The sequence below is a fragment of the Fistularia commersonii genome, chromosome 4 (assembly GCF_037954325.1).
Source record: "Fistularia commersonii isolate RoL2024-O1a breed Wild chromosome 4, RoL_Fcom_v1.0, whole genome shotgun sequence".
Classification (NCBI taxonomy): Eukaryota; Metazoa; Chordata; class Actinopteri; order Syngnathiformes; family Fistulariidae; genus Fistularia; species Fistularia commersonii.
The window spans coordinates 21219443-21246651 of record NC_141287.1 but is presented as its reverse complement, the minus strand read 5'-3'; the positions used below and the strand labels follow the sequence as shown (position 1 = coordinate 21246651).

General features: G+C 42.6%; 1 protein-coding gene across 1 annotated transcript; it reads right to left on the bottom strand.

Moving 5' to 3' along the window:
* Positions 1-137: 137 nt before the first annotated feature.
* bard1 (BRCA1 associated RING domain 1) lies at positions 138-26321 on the bottom strand. Its single transcript, XM_086144677.1, has 11 exons — positions 26152-26321; positions 24865-24921; positions 23849-23997; positions 22412-23433; positions 21009-21089; positions 16978-17150; positions 9157-9283; positions 8890-9022; positions 6324-6416; positions 1829-1926; positions 138-555 (listed from the first exon to the last, which is right to left on the bottom strand). The coding sequence occupies exons 1-11, from the start codon at positions 26241-26243 to the stop codon at positions 211-213; spliced, it is 2370 nt and encodes a 789-aa protein (XP_086000803.1). The 5' UTR covers positions 26244-26321; the 3' UTR covers positions 138-210.
* Between the last annotated feature and the right edge of the window lie 888 nt (positions 26322-27209).

The following is a 27209-nucleotide window of genomic DNA, read 5'->3' as shown; positions in this document are numbered from 1 at the left end:
AAGCATAACTTTTCTCTTTCTGTTTACCCCAACGATGACATCTTGACTCACTTCCAAAAGCAAGGATTAAAAAAAACAAAACAAAAACAGAAACATCTAGTTTCAGATGTGATACCTTTTTATTTCGTTTATGCCGATTATATGAACATTTACACACTCAATTACCCCGGTTTATCCAGCCAACGGTCACCGCGATATTGACATGACTCGTTATGCGGATTCGGGGTTCGGAACGGGAAGGAGGCCGAAGGCCGCGATGCAGTCGATGAGCCAGGACGAAGGCGCCGACCATACCTTCCCCCGTCGGACCGCCTCGGGCTTGTAGGGGTCCTGCGGGTCGAAGATGACGTACTGGGTACAGAGCGCCTGGTCCGATCCCGGAGCGGCGTGATAGGCGGCGGCGCTCAGGGTTTGAGTGACGTCGCTGTCGGGCTTCGGGCGGCGGCTCAGGATCCGACCCCCGCCCTCCCGCAGCAGCCCGGTCAGCTCGCTTTTGGTCGGCGCCTTGAACGAGCCCGAGAGGAAGAAGAAACAGCCGTCGAAGAGCGGGGGAAGCTGCGAAATTTGAAAAATCGTAAAAATATTGGGGATTTTTTTTTAAAGGGTCGATCAGGAAATTTGCCCGAAATAAAATACGAGCTCGGCTCCGGGAAGAATTCTGACCGAACGTTCGGACTCAGCGGCACTGGATTACATTTGTATTCCTGTTTACTTCCTATCTGATGATGCTTTGAGAACAGACCCGGGTCCACGTTAGCCAGAAACAAAACAAAACAAAAAAAAAAAAAAATGACATGGACAGCTGCGGCCTGCTAATGAATGTGTATTTATCACGGCGCGGGTCCCGCCCGAGGTCATCACAACAACAAACTACAGTATTAGTCAGCATCTCCAGACTCCCTGAGGTTTCTGTCCTTCGGGGGGATAAATGGATAAATCACTCCAAGAGCTTTGTAGACTTTTAAGGATTATATAGTTTATTCTACAGGTCTTTGTGTGTTGTTTTCCTCTATTTTGCGGTCTCAGTGCTGTGCGGGATAAAGTCCGACTTACCGATTTACAAAAAATAAAAGAAATATCTCGAAAGGAAACACCTAATGGGCGGAAGTTGGAGGATCTTTTTGGAGCAGCTCCTCGGTCAGGTCAACATGAGTCCAATTTTGTTTTTTATCTCACTAGCCAAAATGTAACAACCCGGAAATCCTATCCAAAGTCACCGTTCTGTCAGCGCCGCATTAATTGTGTTCATATTAAACCCTTTCAGGGCAAACAGCCAATGACGCAGTCTCACAATAAGATCCTGGTAAGTAGGACGGGGAAACGAGGAAGAGAAAAATCGAATGAGTTACACAACAAACACCGTATTTAGTCTCCGGCGTGACAAAGACGTGTCTAATGTTTCTTTTAAAGCTACGGTGCGAGTCATTAATAGTCATATTTTCTGTTCATCCGATCAATCTGTCAATCAAGTAACATTCACAATACAGTATCAGATATCAGAAAATCCATATTTCCAACCATTGATCTCATATATATCCGAATATTTCTCCCCTCTCTTGTTTCTTGTCATTATTTTGCCGGCATCATTTTGCCTCCATCAAGCGTGTTCCGCATCTACTCCCACCCGGTTATTTTCCAGATACTCCCAATCTGTTTGGGCTGAACGCCGTTAAAAAGCGCTCGCAAATTTACCGCAACTCTTTCAGAGCCGCTGAGTTCGCTCATCAACCGACAAGCGTGTCACGACCCGGAGAAAAAAAAAACGTCATCGAGTGTCGCTGCCACAAAGACTTCTCTTTATGAAATGTAACCGGCGGCTCTGACTTACCAAGCTACATCTGTTGATGCGACTGCGCCGGGCGCCATCTCCCGCTTCATACTCATTTTCAGGCATCCAACGGCTCGCCTGGAGACACGCCTCCACCCCTGGCAAGACGGAGATAGTAGAAATAAAGCCGCCGCTAATTATGTTGCCTTGAATGATTGTGACAAGGCGAGTGCAAACGGAGGATGACAAAGCTCATGTCTGTTGGTGAGTTAGCGGTATTGGCACACTGCGGCGGCTGACGGAGAAAGATGCCCGCAGCATGATGGAGTTAATGATGCAACCCTTGTTGTAAGCTGCTGGAGTTTAAAACTAGAGTTCAAGCAGACCCCCCTCCCTTTCTCTCTGGAGGTTTCACACAGTTAAACTGGAACCGAGTGACAGCCGGCATCCCGGCATTTTTCTTTAAAAAAAAAAAAAAAAAAAAAAAGGCTCTTTTATTCAAAATCTGAAACATCTCCAAAGACTTAAAACTTTTTTTTTTTTTTTAAATAAAGTAAAAAAAAAAAAAAAAAAAAAAAATGTAGGAATATATATCACGTTCTTTAGAGACCCCTCGCTGTCACAGATGAAAAATACTCCTGAAGACACAACAGATCATTGTATTGCTGCTCTCAGTGTTCCATTACCGAGTATCATGCTGGGGGTACTGAGTTAAAAAAAAAAAAAAAATACACTCTTATTCTGTTGCAGATTCAAAAAAAAAAAAAACTACATTTGAATAACAAAGAATCCTGTCAATGAGTCGTGGTGTGAATTTTGCTTGTAGCGATGAAAATGCAAAGACTTTGTGCCAAAAAAAAAAAAAAAAAAAGAAAACGTCTAGTCATGTTTGAAACACGGAGCCCCGCAAACCTGCAAGGTGTGTAAATTTAGCCGCACCCGCGTGACTTGAGGTTTGTTTCGGGCTCGTTAGGTTTCCGCTCGCGGGCGCCTTCGACTGCCAAGACGTGGCGACGTGAGCAGATGCGAGCAGATGCGCGCGATGGCGGCAGTAACTCGTGCACACACACACGCACGCACATGCGCAGAAAGAACCTACGGGTGGACGGACGCCTCGCGCTTCCTCGGCCCGACGTATTACGGCTTTCGTTTACCGAAACCCTGCCAGAGATGTAGACAGAGGACAAGGGAGACACCGGGGTTAATTGCTCAAGATGACGGCACTCGGTGTGACAGCGTCATTAGCATTTCGGTTAATTACGTTTACAAAGGCTGAATGCGGAAAAACATTTCAAACCGATGCCTTTTCTTAATCGGTGAACGACTTAACAGATTAACGCACTTGTTTGATTACCCGAGAGACCGAGTGTAACTGTGATCTCATCTCAGATACGACATAAGGACTCGGATTCCGATACTCGCACGGGATCGAGGACGATGCCGGATCGAGATGATTGTTATTGTTATTTCTAATCCGTATCCGGGCCCGGAGAAAACGAAGTGTAAAACCCCCGGCAACGGCCTTACCGGCAGAGTCGCCGCGAGTAGGTACGCGCGTCACGTAATTGAATTTCAAGCACCCTCAGGGAGTCTTGCGGTTAGCGAGAAATATCTAGAACGCGCCAGGTTTCGGAGCCACACCAGTGCACACGGCCTCCCCCGGCCGGCCGGCAGAGGGGGCAGAGCGCTGACAAGCAGGAAAATTTATAGCCGGTGAGGATCGGGGGAGGAGGAGAGAGCGAGATCTTATTTTCTCCAAAGTTTGATCATTTCGGGGTTCTCCCGAGATGGATTAGCAATCTCAACCCGCGCGGTCATTAGCTTGACTGAGCTGTTGTTGACCTCCCGGGTGCGCGTTGGACCCGTTCCCGTTCGCCGTCTATGCAAAACAACCTGCAATGCGGTCTGAGGCTTTCGGGAGTATATTTACATGAAACCCGATCTGGGCTATTTCGTGCAAAATCGAGGATGCGAGGCATCGGATCTAATGGAGGACGGGGTGTCAAAATAAGCAACAAGGAAGACGGATACCGCGACGGCTTCTCTGCGGCTCGACATTTATTGAGAAACACATTTTATGATCGGGTGGAATTTAACAGTAGGGCTGCTATCTAATGATTTGAAAGCCGGCTTCCCGCAGAGTTCGACCGGTCGACGGCGACTCGAAAGCGCCTTCATGTTCGCGCCGTCTGTCCGTCAAGCGTCTGGCTCCGGGAGGCGGTGCATTCCTTCGCGCCACAGATTTGACTCTTCTCCACAAACAAAAGGAACGCAGCACCTGAAAGAATAACAATGTGTGCGTTTGCATTCGAATCTACGAGGGCGGAGAAACTACGGAGGGGAAACTGCTGACCTTGGGTTGTTTTTCCTTTCGTCCACTTTTTTTCAGCTTTTTCCCTTAAAACGAAATCCGGAATCGATCGACGATGGACATGGGTTTTCTTTAAACCGGTGGCGTTTTTTTTTTTTATTTCCAGCGGATAGCGTGTTCTGCTGAGACTGAAAACTAATAAAGAGGCAGGCCAGGCGTCGGCCCGGATGAAAGCGATGGCGTACAGATAGGATGCCACAGTGACTGTCATGAGGGAGACAAGCCGTGTCAAGTCCTCAGCCCGAGCAGAGAAAAGGGAGAGACGGGCAGAAATGGCGCGCTTGCATGCACACACGCACACACACACACACACACACACGCGCACACACACACACACTTAAACATACATCTTCAAACCGCCAATGGCTTACTTGCAGGAGATGTGTCATTTTACTCAACGCAGGCAAAGATATGCTAAATAAAGGAATGCTACTGACAGATACAGCAGTCAAGGGCACACCAAGGTGCTTGACAGCAGCATTTCCCTTTTTAGTTGACTTCCTCTGAATATCTGATGACTGACTTGGTTTGAGGGTGCTGAGGGAGACAGGCTAAGAATGGCTAAATCATACAAAAAAAAAAAAAAAAGAAGGAAGTACATTAAAAGTTTTCATCTTGGCATAAATCAAACAGGATGAGCCTTTTTATCACTAGCGATGTTGATGCCTTAAGGCACACAGATTCCCACATTCCCACCCGCAGTCGCAAACCCTCTCTATTTGAATGTCAGTCAAACAGGTGTTTGGACAAAAAGCAGCGGGGACAAAGATTTACCAGGAAAGTGCGCCTCGCAAATGCTCTTTCAAACATTTTTCCCCCGGGGGATTTAACGGGGCGCGTTTTTAAGTGCCGAATTGTGGACATTACTCAGAGAATATGTGGTCGGGAAAAGACCGGTTTCCCCCGGAAGGCTGATACCGAGCGGACACGCCAGATCAAATGTACATTTCGCGGTCACGTTCGTCCCCAAACGGGAACTGTATCACAAAATGAAGGCTTAGCAAGAAGCCACTTGACAGCAAACTGTTTATTACAGGCCTCTTCGGCAAAAGGTATGCAAGAAAAAAACAAATCACATTATTCAGAAAGAGCGGAAAATGTTCCGTGTGCAAAGAGTTATTCCGATACTATTACCCTTACTGGGAGATAATGCCAGTTTATACGCAAATCCCATGCCAAGAGAATTAAAACAGAAACTATTGTTTCCCCAGATAGTCCCATTGTGCCTGGCAAACATGAGTGTTATATTCTGGGAATCTTTCTATTCTATTTTGAAACCAGAACGGCCGAGCGTGTCTGGGCTGCCAAGGTGTGTGACGTCCATTCACTGCGTGCATTTGTTTTTCCGCAGCTGACCAGCTCATTCGGCGACGCCGTTAGCGGGAGGTGGCCGATAACGGAATCATGTCCCGGGAGCAATATAAATATGCCTTATGTATCGTAAGGAAAATAACTTTCTATTCAAAAGTTGAAAAGAAAAGGCTTTTCCGATTGAGCGGACAACCCGCGGATTTTGTCTGTTGCAAGAGCGGCACGTTACATGGCGTCGCTTGAATAAGAAGAGGGTTTTTCACCCCACAAGTTCTTGTTTTAAGCTGGTCGAGCCGACGGGACTGGTTTGGTTTCTCTCGCTTTGTGAACTGCTGACCTTCACGGACAATTTACCGCGGGTTATTCTGCACTCTATGTTCGGTATGTTGTTTGTTATACGTTCATTATGTCGTCAATGTTTGCCTATGCAGTGTGATTGGGTTTCTGTCTCATTTCTATTGATGTATACATTCAAATAAATTCCAGTTCTCATTATAAATACTAACCAGGAGAGAAATGACAGGGTCTGGAAATGTCTGAAAAGCCTTGCGAAACCTCTGCTTTATGACTGCATATCAAGAAAGTGCAATCAGCTACTTGAGGAAGAAAGCCACAGGCTCGGGACTTATCAATAGTCAGCTGGAGCAGCCTGTTTCCAGCTAGAAATAGAATAATCTATAATATATGTATGCTCTCCTTAAAAGTTTCAAGCAGAACCAGACTTGGCCAAAAAAAAAAAAAAAAACTCATTCAGGGTCTTCTGGACAAAAGCTTCCTCAAAGTCACTGCATTAAAAATGTAACGAGGTTACAACATCATAATTAAGAAGACGTACTAAAATAGCCTCCGAGCGACGGCTCGCCCTGTACTTACAGCTGTATTTGACAATCCAGCAGCCTGCCAGGAGGCCTCGCAGGGTGGAGTAGGTGGTTGGCATGGGATCTCCTGGCACCACAACATGACTTACTGTAAGACACGGGACACTTGTTTTTGAAATGACGTAACACACACATCACAGGGCAACTTACATTACGGTGCGGTTATATCTATTTATTCTATTTCAGGGGTCGGCAACCCGTAACACCCAAAGAGCCATTTGGAACCGGTTTCCTCGGAAACACTGGGAGCCGCGATTACTTTTTGACGTCTAAAATAAAGGTACCACTGTATATATTGCTTTTTATTACCTTTACACTTTGTATAAACAAGCGTGTAGTGCGTTGCTTCTGAAATTCACAAAGTATTACAGAGAAAATTAAATTTTATTTATGTAATGAACTCATTTTGAGCTTTGGGCTTTCAGAGCGTTTAGCGGAGCCTTGACCTAAATTTTAAAAATAAATCGGGGAAAAGTGTCAGTAAACAATAAAAAATAAATATTTGCAAAATATCTTCATAGATATTTATTTTACCTGGTTTATGGGACTTCTGCTCCTGAACTTCTGCACACAGCATCGGCAAATCGGGACTTTACCGGCCAGCGGGTATACCGGCTTCCGCCAGTGTGACGTTATTTTGAGCGGCGAAAAATAATAAATATAATTTCATCTAACATTTCAAGATCACTATAATCTTCCAACTTAGAACTAAAAGTTAAAAAAGGAATTAACACAAATGAAATATACTTCAATTAAATATTTATAATCTATTTTCCCCAAGCCACTCGGAGCCGCAGTGTAAAGACGAAAGAGCCGCCGGTTACCGACCCCTGGACTAGACAATATTACGTCAGTTGACATCCAACCAGTGGTACATGCGGCAAGGAGTCGCTTCTGAGTTACCAAACAAGCACGTTTGCTCACTAACAAACAACTAACAATTGTTGGTTGGATTTATTCGTTTTTTTGGTCGCAGAGTGCTTGGTTGTGTTGTAAGTCATCCTGGTAAATGACTGGAAAAGCTAACCAAGTTCAACATGTAAACACCGGTCTGGTCCCAGGAGCCGACCCGTGACCATTTTCTTTTCCAAAACATTTTTTTGAGAGGACGGATTTTTGATTACTTTTGCTCTTGGGTTTATCTTTTAGCTGTTACTATGCAACGCCGGGGGATAAAGAACTTCTTAGTTACTGCTGATTCTTCAGAAGCTTTTTTTTTTTTTTTAAACAATTCAGAAGCCTCTGCGGAGGGAAGTAAAGCCTATAAAAGCTTTCTCAGGAGGAAAAGAAGCGTTTGGGGTGGAATCCTATCCCACAGTGATAAGGCGGTGAATGTACTGTGCAGTATATGATAATCAACAATACTTTCCATAACTTTAAAGGGGCTCGAAAATAATATTGATTGCCCGTTTCTTTGCCTGGAGTGAACATGCTTGGAGGTCAGAATTCCGGTCAAAGCGTGAGATCATGCGTTGGTGGCGAAACACCTGGAGGTGGAACGGCGGCTCCGGAGGCCGAACCCGTTTGTTTTTCTTCGGTTTGTGTCGGCAACTGAGGCCAAAGAGATAAACTCGTCCCGCTACGCTCGCCGAAATGTGCGATTACGGCTAAAAGAACATTATCATCAGATGAGGACATCAGGTTAGGGCGTTCACAAAGAAAAGGGAAAATTAACAGAGGAGCGAGCAGAGTCACATCCAAAATGCATCAAATTGTTCTGCATCCATTATTCAATTAAGTTCTTCCACTAGAACTCTCATAACCATTTAACACTATCGCCGCCGCTGTGAGGTCAATTAAAAGATAGGCCCGAGATATGTAATTCATCAAATCAATTTCCACCGCAGCCAAAAGAAAGACTTGCAAAGTACTTTCCAATTTAATTCAGGCACTTGGAGAGCTCGCAGAAAATTAGCTGAATAAATTGCCTAAATGTCTACCACATACCCTTGAAGCGAACCTTCCCACAAAAACACAAAAACAGAGCTGCAAATCTCTGCGACGCCCTACGCCGGGCCCGACAACTTTGCGAAGTCGGCTTTCAAACATCGGCGTTCCGGCGACTGGGGAGGGTTTGACAGTTGTTTGTTCCGACATCCAAAACCATCTGCTGGTTTTGGGTCCTCCGTTGCCGCGGTGCACGGAGAGGCGGCGGAGCCGGAGCCCCGCCGCTGAAACGGCGCCTGACACAAACCCAGCCATGCACGGGCGTACATGTTCCCGATACGTCCACCGACGGCAGTGTGGAGCGACAACAAAGAGGCCAGCCTGTGAAGCCAGTCCAAAAGGAAACGGTTCGATTCCAACGCCGTCTTAGGAATGGCGCGTGGGTGTTCTGCAGAACATTAACGTCAGAAGTCCCAGAGGAACGAGATGCTCGGCATTCCAGATAAACACTTCGGCAAGCGGCTCACATCCAAGTTGTGATGATTGGAACAAGCTAAATAGCAAATCACGACAAATTTGTCAATGACGGCACTGGAAGACCTATAATCACCAGCCCCAAAGAGGGCTTTTTGAAAAAGAAGAGGACAGTTGCCGCGGCACTGAACACACACTACCTGAACTTGAAAATGCGTCGGCCATTGTCCACTCCAGTAGGTCTCCGAGTCTGGCCAGTTGGTCCTGCTGGCTCTGCGACAGCTTGCTGGGTAGAAACACTACAATTGCATCTCTATTCATGCAATCGCTCACCTAAGAAAGGATATAAAAAAGGAAATAAAAAAAAAAATCTGAGGAGGTATTTTCAAAAAACAAAATCTCAACCGCATTAGGGAATTGCATGGTGTGCATAAAAAGGGATTATTCATATTTTCATGTAGACCTACCTGAGAGATACTAGCTGAGGGATTGGGAGATGTATTCAAATTTTCTGTTGCTCCTGGGGTTTCCTGGAAAATCTCCAGCATCTCTAGACTTCTAGCATAATCTACAGGCTGCTTTCCATACATATTACTGTGAAGAAAAAAACAAAATAAAGCATCATGTTCCTCAGTGCCTCGCAAAAGACAGGCACTAATACATTTTTGCATTTGAAACGGTGGAAAATGATGCACGTTATCCGACTGAAACGCCGGAATTACTTAATACTTTGCAATAACTTTCAATTTACAAACCCTTTCGGCGGTCTAAATGCATGTTTGATTTCACCCTGCTGCAGGATTACCCTGGATATCTTTCACCAAACAATTGATAACAACCGATGCTGAAGGTAAAACATGCAAATATAAACTTTCCAAGACGTTCAAATTAGGCAAAAAAAATGAACAGATAAATTGACAACCTGTGCAGAATGCGGATTAGAACTTTGATAAAGGTAGGTTTTATGATGAGATTTAGAGAATTCCTGCCCCCTCAGGCACTCCTTGTGTCTTACAAAACAGAGACTCGAGAAACAACAAAAAGTCACAAGCAAAAGTTTTCTGGTGGCGTCGGGCAGAATTCATAAGCAACTTGTTTGATTTATTAGCAGTCAGATACATAATACAAATAAATCAAGTATGTCTCGAGACAATAATGAGGAGTAATTCAATTCGACTTGAATTTAAATGCTTATGAAAGGCTTTGTCTATCCCCAAGGGGAGGCTGCTCTAACAGACGTACCTAAAAGTAATATATATATATAGCTGGGTCTGTATCCGCCAGCGTGACGTCCACGGATGCATAAACTTCAGATAAGCTGTGAGCTTTGAGTGTCATTACAACTATGTCTTCTTTCCCCTTTTAACCCCTGAAGATGGAATCTGGCACAAGATCTGAAGGAGTTCAGTCCCACAATGCAATCTTGACACAACAACAACAAACATCTTATGCTTAATTCAACAAATTCTGCCATTTTTGTGCATCTGAGCATCAAAGCTGACCGTCTCCCGCTACTTCCAGACAGAAACTACACCAGAATAGAAGAATCTCTCACAACATGAATTCTACTTTGGCTCGATGGAGGAAAGGGGGAGGTGAGCATCCCATGCCTGCATGTAGTGTCAGTATGGAAAACTATTAATGTGTTAACTATTAAATAGAAATGTTGCTGGAAAAAAACTCGAAATCATTTTTTTGACAGTGTTATCCTATTATCTGAACATTTGGGTTGACATATTAAAATCATTAAAATACAAACAAAGTTTTATTTATTTTTTTAAATTATGAACTGTGACAGGTTTCGAATGATAAAAAACTTCAGGTGCCAGATCTGGGAAATAATAATAAATACAAAATTCTTATGAAAACACCACAACTTTTAATTAGCTCTCGATTTTCAATTAGAATAACTCATGGGAAAATATTCTTTGGACGAATCACTGCAGGGTTATGTTGGTGATTTTTCTTAAATGGAATTAGATGACCTTTCCAGGTGACTTCAGAATTAGTCATTAGAATTTACTAAACAAAAGACAGTAAATGACACATTTCCATAATTCCAAAGCAAAATCTATTAATGAAACTTTTTTCCGTTCCTGGATGGAGATAGTTGATTTATCAATTTCAACTGTTAACACTGAAGGAATCTACTCTTCTTTTACCCAATTAAATGATATCTGAATACCAAAATGAATGTTCATAGAGGCTTCCAGAAGACTATTAACCTTGGCAACATGTGTAACCCTCCAGCTGATTGTATAAAAAAAAAATCATCTAGAGCAGCAACAATGCTTCTAAAAAGCAAGTGTAAAGCAAACTCAACAAAACAATAACTGGGTTCTATTATTTCACCGCAAACCTTTCAATTGTGTGTTGTTTTATTTGTATCGCAAGCTAGGCAGGGCTTATTGAGAAATCAATAATTGCGAGTCCAAAGCTCGGCGAAAAACAAACTTGGCATTGTCACACCCGGCTTGTTATTTGAAACCGAGCAGCCATGTGTGCCATTCACTTGGAGCAAAATGTTTTGATATGCAGGAGAGTGGGAATCTTTCTCTTGTTCTACTTTGTTCACGGACCATAGCTATCTCTGTTCAAACACATTCCCTCATCTTTACGCTGCATTCACACGAGCATCAGAGATTTGGCCGGAGATTTAAATGTCGACATTATTTTCAAAGTTGCAGAACTGCATCCATTCCATTGGTAAGATACGACGTGTAGCGTTGGGTAGCAACTGCAGCTTATTGATTGTGAGTCTTTCTTTGGGTTTTTGTTTTGCTGGCATAAACAAATTACTGCGTACAAGTGTGGTTATTGAGACAAATGCTCTTTACAGTTTATTAGTATGAGGTAAGTATATGGAACATAAAATGTATAATAAACAAACATTGTCATTAAAAAAGATGATGAATAATAGATCAATCTGGAACAGGTTAATGTGCTGAGCCAGCTGTTGGAGTTGTGAGTTTAAATTGGTGACAAACACGCATTTTTATATTTTCTGAGCCAATTTATATTCCTGCTTTTAGAAATTAGGCAAAAGTAATTAAAAAGGTAAAAGTAATTGAACTGAGAAATGTCAAGAAGGAGCAATGTTCTGTATATATAAAAAAAGGAAAAATAAACAGAATTAAAAATAAATAGAAACATTTTCACCGGAAAATAACAAGCAGTTCACAGGTCCAGTTTAAAAGCTGTTGGAGGCTCATCAAATTAGGACAATGGTCATTTGCACTGAAGGTTCAAAAATGTACGCTTGCAGAATGCAGGTACATTTCGAGTTTGTTGTATAACAAAATTCAGGCCAATATATTGGAACTGAAGACATTCAGTGATAAGGTGGCATTTTGTTATTATTGTCGTGTATCTGTGATCAATAACAACCATTGCCATACTGTATATGCAGTTATACTGATACTGATTGATGGCTTAATATCTCCTGTGTGGAAAAAACGCACAAGCAAGCTGTGACGGCCATTTAAAAAGACCAAGAATAACTAAATAAATTAAAACTTGGGGAACTTGAAAAGTGCATTCCGCGGCTTCGTGAGGACGAAGACAAAACATATTTCCAAATATACAAGTACATATGTAAGACGCCCTGGAGCGGTTCTTTGTGCGTCTCGGCAGTGATGATCACAGCGTTGGCAGTAATGGAAATTGTTGGCAGAATGTGGGTTACAGTGAGGAAACCGATTTAAATAATGTGTTTTAAATTTAAGCCGCATAAAAGGAAACTGTGGTCACCTTGAGGAAAGAGGGAGAGGAGAGAAAGAATGAGGAAAAGTAGAGGAGAAGCAACAAACCAAGCCCAGCAGGTTGTCTCTTAAAGATTAGGCGTCAGCAAAGATAACACCTAGGGGACAATTAATAGGTCCACTGGTCCATAAAATATTTAATTTGGATTCATACCTCCAGCTACATATACACAAACACAAACAAACATAGAATGTCCCTGACACCTACACATTTGCTCAAACAAGCCGGTATATTCCGCTGCACGTGAGGAGAATTTGTGAGGAAAAATAATGAAGTGTAGAGAAAATGTACGGGGAGGGCGGAGGGGGAACTCGCAGACGTTGTCAAGTACAAAAGTGGGAGGGAGGCAGCGGTGATTCAGGGGGATACTCCTTTTAGAAATGACTCTCTTTGGGGGAGGAATATTTCAAATTAATTTCAAGATAAACACCTAATTTCGTCTGCCCTTGTCTCGACACCGATAACTTCTTCACTTGGTAAACACAGCACTTGCGGATCCAAAAGTGAACAAAGAATACGTACACTTGCGTTTGTTCTTCTGCGGTTCAATATACAATATAAACCCAAGTTATTTCTCACTTGACATCACCGGTGTCCTCAACTTTTGACCTCTGTTGGCAGTCGACGGCGTAAAACAGATCGGGGAAGCGACCGTAGAAAGGAAGGCCATGATGCATATTTAATCAAAAGTGCGAATGGTTCAAACTGGGTTTCAAACAAACCCGGTCGGAATATAAGGCAGGATCAGTGTTATAACTCCTACTGAATGATGAGTACTGTAGTGAGGTTGTTATTAATTAGCCTTGCACTGACGCCACACTGTCTGAATCATAAGTCATGAAAAACAGTGTTTGCAACACATTAGTTGGTGACTGAGTGAAGGGAGGAGAAGAAAAAAAAAAAGCTCCAGCGGAGGTTCACATTTTAAATGTTCCTCGATGAAATATAGAACTGACAAGATGTAATAAATCTTCTTTTCCTTCCGACTGCTTCCTTCAGGGGTCGCAACAGACACCCGTCTGCCTCCGTCTAACCCCGTTCTCTGACGAAAAACCTCCCGTCCTCTTTCACTCCATCCATTAATCTCCTCTTCGGTGTCTCTCTAAGCCTCCTTCCTGCCGGCCAGTTCCAACCTCAGCACCCTTAAGGCCAGGTCTTCACCATCCCTCCTCTGTACATGTGCAAACTATCTCAATCTGGTCTCTCTGACTTTATTTCCCAAACATCTTAACATGTGCCGCACCTCTGATGCACTCAGAATATGTAATCAATGAAAGAGATTATTTCCTAAGCGAGACAAGGGGGACCAGATGAATTTAAATGTTGTGGCTTTGGTCAACAGAGAACGTGGCTCAGAGGACCATAAGTGTTGTTGAGGATCAATCAATGTCATTAGGTTGACTCTGTGTTTCAGCAAACTTCACTGTATTTGGCCTGAACATAAATCACTAATACGTGCCATCACTAAACCCAACTACAAGCTCGCATCGAACGATTTTACGATTACACTGCGGCGGTGCACAATACAAACATGATTTCTTTGTTGGTCGATTTTTAAGGTGATCTAGATGAGACAGAAAACGGAGCTGAATGAGGAAGTCTTGAGTGGCACAGGGGTATGTTAGACCGGTGCAGGACTTGTATGACTTGTATGAGAACGTTGAGACAGTGGTGAGGTGTGCTCTAGCTGTGACAGAGGAGGTCAAGGTGGAGGCTGGAGTGCATCTGGAATCATCTCCGAGCCCCTTCTTTGCTATGGTGACGGGCAGGTTGACAGGTGAGGTTAGACGGGAATCACCTTGAACCGTAATGTTTGCAGATGACATAGTGATCTGCGAAGAGAGCGGAGGGAAATCTCCAGAGGTGGAGGTATGCGCTGGAAAGGAGAGGAATGAGGGTTCAGAGGCAACAAGACAGAATACATTTGTCTGAATGAGAGGGACCCGAGTGGAACGCTGAGGTTACAGGGAGTGGGGATGAAGACAAGGTGGACAATTTAAAACACCCGGGGTCAACAGTCCAGAGCAACGGAGAGTGTGGAGAGGAAGTGGAGACACGTTCGAGAAAAGTGTCAGGTGTGATGTACGATAAGAGTATCAGCCAGAATGAAAGGAAAGGATGTACAAGCAGTGCTGAGACCGGCCATGTTGTGTGGTTTAGATACACCGGCACTGAGGAAAAATTAGGCCGGCGGTAGCAGGAATAGAATGTAGACATTTTCTTTGGGAATGACGTGGATAGATAGCGATGAGAACGGATAGGATCACGAATGACTCCATCAGAGAGACGGGGAGTGAAAGAGGACATGAAGTTAGCTGTTGCGAGGCAGGAGGATGCAGAGAATAGGGTTTAGATGGAGGCAGATGATTAGTAGCTGTGGCAACCCTGAAGGGAGCAGCCGACAAGGAGGGGAGGAAGATGAGACCGAAAAAGAAGGCCACGTGTAGCTGCTGTTTCAGGTACACCAAGAAGTGGCATGAGCATCATGTCAATCACGGAGATGCATCTCGATGCATCTCGATGCATCTGTGAATTTTGAGGCTCCCAAGCTTTGTGAATTGCAAATGCCTTGATTTATCACCTGTGTGTGTGTGTGTGTGTGTGTGTGTGTGTGCCATTCACTTGCAGCCAGTGATTGGGGGAAGAAGAACATGGAAGAACCAGGAATCAGATCCCAACAAAGCAATGAGACAAATAAAATGGTATTAAGATGCTGGTGGGGGTAAGAGGTTGCACAGAGGACAGGAAGAGTGCAATCCATGCTGACCCTTATCATTTGCTCTCCTGTTCGCTGATTAACCAGCTTTCTGTGCCTCATTATGAACACGGCGTTCCACATCTAGCATACCGCCACGGGCCAGAATCATTGGTTCGGCACCGGCTGATTGACTAAGAACCAGTCGATTCTCTTACATCCACCCACCCACTCGCTACGCTAATGAACATCCTGTTCTTGATAATAAAGGGCTGAATACCTGTTAAAATTCCCATGAAAGAAGCCCTGTGAAACTCACCCATCCCCTCGTGTGTGTGTGTGTGTGTGTGTGTGGTTTGCGTGCCCAGCGGGTGTGAAACTGGAAGTTAAGACAGCAGTTGCACAAAGCACACCGCCGGCAGCCACAGGATAATATTTCTGCTCTGTTATAATGACGGAATTCAAATATATTTAGCTCTTTTCAATGGTAACAATAACCAGCCATTCCACAATATTCAGACAATGATTGTAGTTTAGTTGGAATCACATATACTGTGTAGTGATAAACATAAACATAAACATACAATATTTATGAAAATATGGCTCAAGAGACACAGAAGACTTGATGTGCCCACAACAAAGATCGGGTGGTTTTATATGCAGGTATTTTTATGGACGCATTAATACTTATGCATTCAGCTACAATTCTGAAATATACCTTTCTTTTTATACAAAACCATCAGAAAGTATAATAACACAATTACAAAATTGTGATTTGTGACGTTCGGATCGTATTTTGCGGACCATAAGGCGCACAGCAATATCAATGATTATGTCTATTCTATGTCTATTTTATAAATATAAAGTCAAACAAAACAGTCAGTTTAGTCGAACTTTATTCCTCTCTTTCGTCTCACTTTGTTCCCTCGGAAACTGTGTTTGGTCTTCTTTACTTGGCGCGGTTCATCCGCTTGTTTCCTCCGATTCATTCCTGTTGAATTCTTTGGCGGCTGCTCTGTTCCCATCGTCGATTGCTCGACTGATGGCCTTGAGTTTGAGTTCGGCTTCGTAAGCATCTCTCTTGACAGCTGCTATTTCTGGGGTCCTCAGCCACACAAATATTGTGTGGAAGCACAGAACGTACCGCTATTACGAAAAGTGGCAGAGGTAAGCGTATACCGTGCTGGTCTCTGATTGGTTTATCGCTGCCGGCGACAGCGGACATCTGAAGTTGGTGTGAGGTTGGAACAACGTTGTGTTCCGGCATTCCATCATTAGTTATCTAACGTTGTCTGACGTTGCAACCCATATTCAACCGAGGACCCGCTTTGATACGACGTCCCCGTGTCAATCAATCAAGCGGAGCGGCTCGGTCGCTTACCAAAGTCGCACAAAAACATTTTGATAAGATGTTCGAGCGCAGCGTGCCACATAAAATCAGTTGGAGGTCGGTAAGCACAACAAGAATTCATGCATGAGGCGCACCGACGATTATTGAGAAAATTTAAGGATTTAAATGTGACTTATGTTGCGAAAAACACAGTATTTTTTTATAATGACAGTGAGCGCTCAGTGAATTATTAAACCCTTATGTGCGGGAACTTGCTTATTAATTATTATTTCGGAGAATTGCAGAATTATGTATTACAGTTGTTGACTGAAAAGAAACCTCACCATGAAAACAGTGGGACAGTCAGTGTTTTACAGTAATATATAGCCCAGCCCTTGGAAATTGATATTATGAAATGATTTTCTGTTTGCAAAGCAAAAAAAAAAAAAAAAAAAAGGATACTTAACAAATAAATACATGAATAATTAAAACGCAACTTACAGCACAGTCTGTGAGGCTCCGTGCTTCAGCAGCAGTTTGACAATAGCGGTGTGTCCATTCCTCACAGCGTCATGGAGTGGAGAGTCATTTTCATAGCCTGGTGTGTTCAGTAGGGCTCCCCTTGACACCAACATCTCCACAACAGCCACGTGGCCCAGGTTACAGGCTTCATGCTGGAACAATCACATCCCTCCACTTGTTATCCTGCACTTCTATTCTGTTTTCAAACTCTAGTGTCATCCACTGGCTTTTTTTTCCAAGCAGAAAATCGGCACGCACACACAAACACACATGACGATGTGCGTCTCTCGTATGATTTTTTTGAGATTTGTTCATTACGAACCCCTACTAGGTACTTCGACTACCATTTTGCGAGAGCTAACATAATAATGCTAGTTGAGGTGGTTTACTCTGTGAGGAAAAGGAGGGAGTGTGTGCTTGATGTATTCCATCAGGGAATCAGGACCACAATCAGACCCTTTATTTTTTAGGACTACATTTTCTATCAGTAACTCTGTATTGTTTGAAATAAAAGAAAGACCGAGAAGAAAACGTCTTCCTCAATCTCATGGGTTATCAAGGTAGCGAGTGCTAAGCAGTTTCTTGACAAAGCATGAGATTGTCTTTTACAAGAAGAATAACAGCGGGCACCTAATTGTCTCCTCTGCAAAAAGAGGCAAAAGCAACTAAAACTGGCTGCCTCAGACAGAAGAAGGCAGTCGATACTGAATTCAATTTAAAATGTAGTTTGTCTATGTAATACATTGAATTTAACATTCAAATTACCTTGGTCACATTATTAGTCATGGAGGGATTGTAGAAAATTAATGGAATTTCCTTTTTTTTTCCTGAAAATAAATAAAAGACAGCTAAAATGAAAGGGTTTTGAGGTCTCTTTGCCATTCAAATGACATCAGGTATTATTATTGTTATTTTTTTTTATGCACCCAATTTAACAAAATAAACTACAAAAGACAATCGAATTATTCAGATTTCCAAAGCGTAAATGGGCAGCACATTTTTGGAGATGTGACACGCCACCTTATCTCTAATGTCTTTTCACTGAGTTGATGTTCAACTTGTGATGCTGATTTCTGCAAAACCACTTCCAGACAATTGCGGGGATCGGTGGCTTTTATGGAAACAACTCCTCTGAAGACAAAAGGAAGGCGTTGTAATGCTATGTTAATATTTCTCTGTATCTGAAGAGAAGCCTTGTTGATTGAAAGCTCTTTTCAAATGAAATGCCCAGAGGGTGAGGATGGCCCCATACAGTCAAATACAATTCTTTTTTTTTTACATCTTAAAGTTTCCATGCACAAAATTAAAGAAAAACTTGGTTTATCATCCCACTCTGCCACCACCACAACACTACTTTGAAAGACAAGTGGTCATTTAACTGAAGTGAGCAGCAACCAATTCATCAGAATTCTAGTTCCACTTCAGCTACAGCAAAAAAAAAGATATAAGCATCAGATTTACTTTTTAAACTTACTTCTACAATGTATTATTCATTTACATCATAAGACACACCCAGTGCACCTGCTGCGATAAATATTGATTTCACTGATTATCAACCACAACAAACATTTTTCATTTTGTTACTAGTAATGGAAAAAATGCTCAGTGTCATTTTCTAGAAACTGAAAAAATAAATGTCTGTGTGTGTACATTTTTGATTAAACCCGGCATAAATTCATGTCAATTCTTTGCAGATAAATGCAAGCAAGCGCTTGCGCGCGCACGAGTTTTTGCACGGGCTGCTTCATCATTGTCCAACGTGCAGTTTCATCGTGGATCTGCTCCCGCTGTCTGAACACTGGTCTTTAATTCTGGCCTTTTTGGACAACTGATCTTTTAAAACTACTGTTATGACAATGAATAGGTTGTTTCTACACTGTTTGTCAGTGTTATGGCTGGTATTTATTTCATTTTGTCTCACTTGACCATGTATTTTGATTATTGGGCCGCTATTTGGTCAGCTGTGGCTGGGTTTTTAATCTGCCCTCAAAATAAATTTAAAGCGCAAGTGAAAACTAGCGCCCCGTGGCCTTTTCGTACACTCTCGATAGTAATTCAAACATAGAAAAGCAATAACAAACTCCATAAGTGTTTTCACTGCAGCTGATATATAGCAATAATGTTTTATTGATAACGCAGCTTTTGAACGCAAGTCAAAAGCCATCCGTCCGTGACTCCCTTATTCCAGCCTCAGCATGTACAGATTTTATACATTTTTCAAAATGCTGAATAAGATATACGTAATTTGAATTTCATCTTCATGAACATGAATACACAGTTCTGACACACACACACATATAATATATATGCATATATATATATATATATATATATATATATATATGATTATATTATTTTATATTATATTATATACCTGACGGGAAAAGCCGAAAGAAGATTATATTATATACACAGACACATATATATACACATATACATATAGATAGATAGATAGATAGATAGATAGATAGATAGATAGATAGATAGATAGATAGATAGATAGATAGATAGATAGATAGATAGATAGATAGACACGTATATGTATATATGTGTGTGTGTGTATATATATATATATATATATATATACTGCTCAAAAAAATAAAGGGAACACTTAAAAAACACATCCTAGATCTAAATGAATGAAATATTCTTATGAAATACTTTGCTCTTTACACAGTTGAATGTGCTGACAACAAAATCACACAAAAATGATCAATGGAAATCAATTGTATCAACCCATGGAGGTCTGGTTAAGAATCACACTCAAAATTAAAGTATAAAAACAAACTCCAGGCTGATCCAACTTTGATGTAATGTCCTGAAAACAAGTCAAGATGAATCTGTGTTGCTTCCTGAGTGGACACTATGATTTCACACAAGTGTGATAGACTTGGAGTTACATTGTGTTGTTCAAGTGTTCCCTTTATTTTTTTTGAGCAGTATATATATATATATATATATATGTATGTATATACACACACACATATATATGTATTTGTATACATACATACATACATGTGCATATGTATATATATATATATATATATTAAGTACCACTGTCGAAGAGGAAAAAGCATCACCGTCCTCTTAAAACAAATGCCTCCCTCGCAGCACATCAGCAGACCACAGTCAAATTCCCTCCCCTCTGACTCAATCTGATAAAGTGGCCACAGTAAATGCCCGTCCCTCCGATGTTAGATAATGGCGATGCCATTCACAGGTTATCAGGTAAGAGCTCGCTCCAGAAACTGCATGCATTCCACTCTGTCAGTTTTACGACCAATGTCCTTTTGAAAACACGCCACTGCACTTCTTATTCCTCTGCAAACTTTCCCCACACTGACATATGAGTCATAATATTTTTGGTGGGTTCTTATCTACAAACCTGTCAGGGGTCTGTCTCGCGACGCACAACCATCATCTGTGAAATTTGCTACAGACTATATCTCATGTCTCATGTGACCCGTGCTGCAGAATTTCTCCAAAGAAATATCGCATGCAGCGGCCAGTCATTTGTAACAGGATGCTGCAGGCCCAGAGCACAACGCGCTGGAAAGACACACGAATAATCTTTCCCCCTATCAACTTGTGATGATTAAGAATATTCCACTGGTACACAACTCATTAAATATAAACGGGTCTGTCTGTCGCCTATTGTTGTCACACAAATGTTCTTATCTGCTTATCCCAGATGCATTTGAACGGCATGTTACACTTGTATTCCTATTGAGGCTTCTGCTGCGTTAACTTTGGCTTGACAGTGTAATCTTCTTACGCCAGTGCTGGTTTGCGGCCGTGACTCCGATTCATTCAATTAACACTTTTAATCACGTGAACACACGTTATGAATTAGTGATGTAATTAGTTTCATGTGTGCTGATGTGTGCTGGTTTTCAGATTTTTTTTTTTTTAGTACCCCCTACCCTTAATAGCCTTTGGCTCATAGCATAATAAATCAAAGATACATTACTTATGGATCCCTTGGCACATATAAGGAGCTATAAACTTACTAGAGGTGTCCATCCAGCATTATCTTTCAGGTTGGGGTCAGCTCCTTGGTCCAGCAGGTTCTGAACGGCCTCAACGTCTCCCTGCAAGATCCAAAGAGGACAACAAAGCTGATGTCAAAACCGCGGTCCTGTAAACACAGCTAGCCCGAGTCATGTTGTTTATCAATCATACTCCGCGGTAGGCCATTGATTACCTTGTCTACGGATGCAGAGACGGATTACCGCCGTCTTTGCAAGGATTACTGTAAAATGCTTTCTTCTCAAAAAGCAGCGTGCTACGCAGCTCTGCCTCCCCCGCTGGCCGTAGCGGTGCGAGTGCCTTTGACTGATTCCAGATGTCCACCCACTGGGCTTACAGGCTAAGCCCTTACGGTCCAGAGTTGCGCACACACACACACACCATGATCACTGTCATTTCGCGTCTACGAGGCTTGAAGATTGCAGGGTAATATAATTGCGGATTTTTATGACAGTAAATTGAAGTCTGACTATCCGTAACCTATGGTTCGTATTTCTGAATCATAATGCGGATAAATATCATTTCTGCCCGAGATGACCTCACGACCACACGGTACAGTAACTCCTTTACTCGAGATACTGAGACCCCCACGGAGTTATAATGACACCCTTTGATGTGAAAGACTGGGCGATGTGAGACCTATAACATCAAATTTGTTTCGCGAGGATTATATTGGATGACACGAGTGGCCGCAGCACCCGGCGATGCCTGCTCACCTCCCGGGTAAGAACTTTGGGATTGGCTTCGTCTATTGTACGCTACAAAAGCGCAGAGGAGCTCGTCACACACCTTAACGTCTGTGATACTTTATCCCCCTGATGAACGCATGGCAATTCAGCTCCAAAATAAATTTTTTTTTTTTCCCCAAACTCTGGTGTCAGTCTCCAGTGTCCAACCCTTGTCCCAGGTTGTCCCAGGCTCTTGCAGCGAGTCACGATTTAATGAAAAACCAAAGTGGATAGGAAACCGGCAACGTTTTCCAACCACGACGCCCACGTGCACACTCAAGCTAATTAAACCAGAACTTGTGTTTCGCAAAAGTGGCCGCTTGTCATTAAAAAACAGAGCGACAAAGATTCTCACTCCGTTTTCGTGCATCGCATGTACGGAACTTCGAACAAACAGTTCCCGCGGACGCCGATGGACGAGACAAATCCTTCAAAGAGGAACTACAACAGAGCTGCAAGAGATTGAGATCAGATAGCGGACCTGTTGGCTCACTGCTTCGCCAAATCGCTTCATGCATTTTTAAATAAAATATCGAGTCCTTAACTGCGCCTTTTAAAGATGTATGTCCACTTCAGAAAAAAGATCAAAATTTGCATTTGAATGATGTAACAGATAATGTAGCACATCCAAAGAAGGGCTTGGGAAATGCCTTTACCTTAATTGCCGATACATGCAGTGGGGTCTCCCCTTTGAGGTTCTTCTTCAAATATGCAGGGCTCCCCGATGAGGATCGCCCCACGCATGCTCGGTTCGAGGGAGACTGTTTGGCCAGAACGAGGGGACTCTCTCCATTATGGATTCTTGACATTTTGCTCGGCACTTTATGCTTGGAGCTGGTCAAAGATTGAGCTTCAAGGACAGTTGGGGACGTGAGAGCCAGCGATGTTCTCCGAAGACCTGGCGAGGCTCTGGGCCTTTTTGGCGTGGTCTCCGCAGAGTTGGCCTCCTCCTCCGGGTCGAACCATTCGGAGCAATCTATGGGGGGCGGTGTGTCGACCTGTTTTTCGGGGCTGCGGTCATCTGCGGCATGCGCGGGCAGGCCGTCTAGCTGGTTGACACTGTCCAAAACATTCGGACAGCGCTGCAATTGTTTATCAAGCACAGTGGCGTCGCTGCTTGATAGGTTCACCTGGGCGGCGCTCCTCTGGGCTTCGTGGGTGAATCCATTGACACCCCCCTGGGGCTCTGGAGACGAGGCAGCGGGGCTTAGGAAGGAAACCCTTTTGCTCGCTGGCTGCTCTATTTTTTCACTGTGCTGCTCCTTTTCAGGAAGAGCCACTCCCTCCTCAGTTACCCCCCATTGCTGATTTATGGCTTCCAGCTTCTTCTTCATCGTCTCTTTGGCCTGTTTGTGTTTGGTCTGACTGGCTCTTTGCAGCGATGCCTTTCTGGTGGAACGTTTCTGCTTGTTCAACCTTTTCTTCTTGCTTTTGCGGTCAACGGTGCATCTTTCTGAACACGAGGAGTCTTGGGAGGATGAGTTGAAACTGAAAACTGTCAAATCCTTGGATTGAGCGGTTGCTGCGTTTGGTTTTGCAAGAGTTGTTTCTCCAGAAGGCTGTCTGCCTGTCGAGGCGACCTCTGGAGATTTCTCCACCATACAGCGCACCTTACGGCTGCGGGGGCTGAACCAGATCTTGAAGCTTTTCTTGTTTTTAAAGATGGTGCCCTCAGTTTCTGTTTGAAGCCGAGCAAGAGAAATTGGCAAGTTAAAATTCTTAAAACGAAAGTAACCCTTTGCACTGGAAAGTTTCATCATGATTTGCAGTTCAAAAGGGAAAGCCAGATTTTAAAAATGTACTGATCGCCATCAACATTGACATTTTGACAGAGGCGGAGGAGCAAGTAGCCAACCTTTCCTACGCTGGTTATGGCCATGTAAAATAGCACAATATGCTCGTAAATCCATCACAACTATGAATGCGAGTATGCCAGCATAGTTCTGGTCAGCGGAGGGATATAGGATAAACTATGAATATATTCAAAGAACTATTATGTGAGCTATTCAAACTAGCCCAAAGGTAGGGGGGGGGGAAGTGGCGTCTACAAAATTGCCTCTTCATCCCATTTTAAAAAAAAAAAACATATTTACCTGGCTCTTCTATGGGGGTCCACAGCGACTCCAAGCCGCAGAAAAGCTGTATGACGCTGCTGAGCTGCCTGTTGATCTGGATGTCTTTCACCCACACAGAACTGTGACAGACAACGCAGCCATCTCCCGCATGCTGCCCGGCGCACATCCTGAGAAATAAACATTGCTTCAATTAGAAATTCACTTTGCGGTTCAGTAATAGCGGCCGAATCAAGATTAATGAGTCACTTCTTCATGGAGAGATAGTACAGTTTCAGAGCCGTACATACTTTATGTAGAAAATTAGACATAAATTGCCATTGGTCCTGTTGAGACTTTCAGCATACCATCAAACATACACTTGCATGAAGCCAGGATGCATAATGAAAGAAATACATGCCTGTGCATGTCTGAGGTACGAAAATTCTATACAAGCCCATATATATATGTACATACATGTTCCCTCGCTTTTATGTGTACATTTATTAGAATTGCAGATTTTTTATGACAACAATTATCTGTTCCTCTCATATACATGCAATATTTTAATAGCTAGGTCATTTTCTACCGGTAATAAAATCCCATATGAAAAGAAAAAAAAAAAAAAAAAATGAGGCAAAAAAAATCTGCGTAAGAACATGCATAAGAATAATTGGCCATACAAGATAGAACAAAGTACAGGTGTTCAAATATAAATATTGAATCATAACCAAATGCCATCTAAGAGGGCAGGCAGTTATCCAGCTTGGTTATTGTTAAGATACCTTCATTACCACTCTTATGTATCCATCCATCCATCCATCCATCCATCCATCAAACCATCGTCTACTGCTTATCCTACTGAGAGTAGCGGGAGATGCTGGAGCCCATCCCAGCTGCCATCGGGCAGGAGGCAGGGTTCAACCCCGGACTGGTCGTGGGTCAGGCGCAGGGCCACGTAAACAAACAGACAACCATTCACTCTCTTATTCGCACTGTGCAATTTTTCCCAATTTTACTCTTCTGTATGTATAATAAAAAAAGATTTGATACATTACCTGCACAGCATATGCTCACACGTCCCCAGACAAACAGGCTCCTTCATTAAATCTGAGCTGGAAAAAAAACAGAGCATTGCTGAAAGTGGTGTGGAAATTTGTTTCTCCCTCCTTGGGATCACAAATAAACCGAAAGTGACTTTATGTGGTCAATCTAAGTTGACAATAAAACCAGTTAACCGCCATCCTTGACGCTTTAAGTTGCCTGCCGCACAGTCGCAGGTAGCATACCATTGACCTGGGAAACTTCTTGAACAACTGTGGATTTGTATTGTCAAGGTCAGCGCTGCAAAGTCATGATGAAAGATAACCATTGGGTTTGATTGAATCGCTAAGGAATCAAAATTTCAAGGAATTGGTCAAATTCCTAGGAAGGAAAATGGGCATCAAGGTGAAATGTGTATTAAGTTTTTCTTAATTTACTCCACCAAATATCGTGTTGCTGAAGAGATGTCCCTGTTGCACGGCATTAAATACAGAACTGACAAATGTACTTTGTGCAAATACAAAAACCATATCGTCCTCTTGAAATATATAAGCAGCCTCGAGGAAAATAAGGATTTCAAAATGCAACATTAATCTGATTAATAAAGGAAACACAATTACTGCAAAATGTATGCTTGTATGTCGGTTTCAAGGTTTCCTGACTCTTAACTCATGATTTGGTTTGAAATGGTAATCAAAGCTTGCAGGTCAATGCAAATGAATTAACTTGTGACAACTCTCCTACTCCTTTATGATGAATAATCTTTCCTTCGCACTCTCTAAACCCCTTTGCGGTTTTATCTCTGATTAAAAAAAAAAGACATCACCTAAGGGGATGGGGAAGATGCATATCCATCCTTACCTATTTATTCCAATAACCAGTTTTACCAGAGTCTACAAGGTAGAGGACATTAGGTGATTTAAAAAAAAAAAAAATCAGATACCAGCAGAATAATACACCATACTTATATTGCTCAAGAGGACATCATCTGAAACCTGAGCCTCCACAAAACGACAGTCTTGCAAATCCTTTAGGAAATGACTGTTGAACCATAAAGGAGCTTCCATAGCAGGTACATTACAATCTGCTAACTCCGATCCTCCGCTGCAGGTCTTCCCTGGCAGTATTATCTGCACGATACGACACAATTTAGTCAGCCCCCCGTGCTAGTTTTATCTGATTTGTTTTTTTTTTTTTTTATAAACAAACGTCGCGCATCCGTCAGAACTCATCTTCAACGCTAGCATTGGCTAGCTTGCGTTAGCAAACTCCGGTGTCGTAAAACGCTTGAATAGATTTACCATTTTGCGCAAAGTAACAGCCGCCGGAACTTTGCCATCGCTTCCCTTGTGTTTTTCCAGTCGTTCGTCACAACGACTACATCGTCATCCATTCTTCGGCGGCGTTTATGTCCGTTTGCTCTTGTGTTTTTCGAGTCTTGCAAAGTTCTCCTTGCCGTTGTTGTTGTTGTATTTCGTTCTCCCGCCAGTGAGTAGGGGGCGTGGCATATTATCGTGACGTATGACGTAAAACGTAACTCGCCACGCCCCCTCCAGCGTTTGCTTGAAATCCAATGTGCAGCCTGAACGCCATGCAAGAAAAGAAGTTTATTTGCATGCATGTATGCAAATAAACTGACTTTAAGAAAAATAAAACATTTAAGTCTAAGTCTAAATTTTACCAACATGTTCAACATTTTAGCCGCTCTTTATCTTATTAAGCAGGTGAATAAATAAAAAAATCAAAATGCAGTTGTTCACGACAAAAGGTCTGGATTAAGGCTTTGTTTTGACTTGTAACAATAGATTTTCAGCATTGATGCACTTGAGCTTCTTTAAAGAAGCCGTGTCCTCCATATGAGATAACAATACAAGCAGGAGCCCTGAATCAATATTTTTAAAAGCAATCGAGCCGATTTTTCGTCTTTTTATCGCTGGGATGGCGAGGGAGGAGAATTCCAAACACAAAGCCAAGAAGTCGGGTCAACTGCAAATTGGAAAACACTCTGCTGTGGGATCAACATGATATAAACATAAAACAAGCCTCTTCTAACAAATTAATTAAGCGAAAGCTGGAATCATGACTGAAACTTGAACCGAGCGCTGCGCCTTGATTTTTTTGTCATTGATTCCCTACACGTGCAACAAGAGCGCCTGTTTTATGTCCTTTCCCCGGCTCCTTTGACTGCATATATATCAATATATTGTCCCGTTTACCTCTGGCCGCACCGGCATTACAGAGATGGGCAAATTTTGTATCAAGCTAATGTTTACTCAGCTGCAAGGGTTTAAGAATGAAAAAAAAGAAATGAGAGTTAAAACTGCAAAGATGAAACTTGGTCAAAGGGTTATTTGGCGGG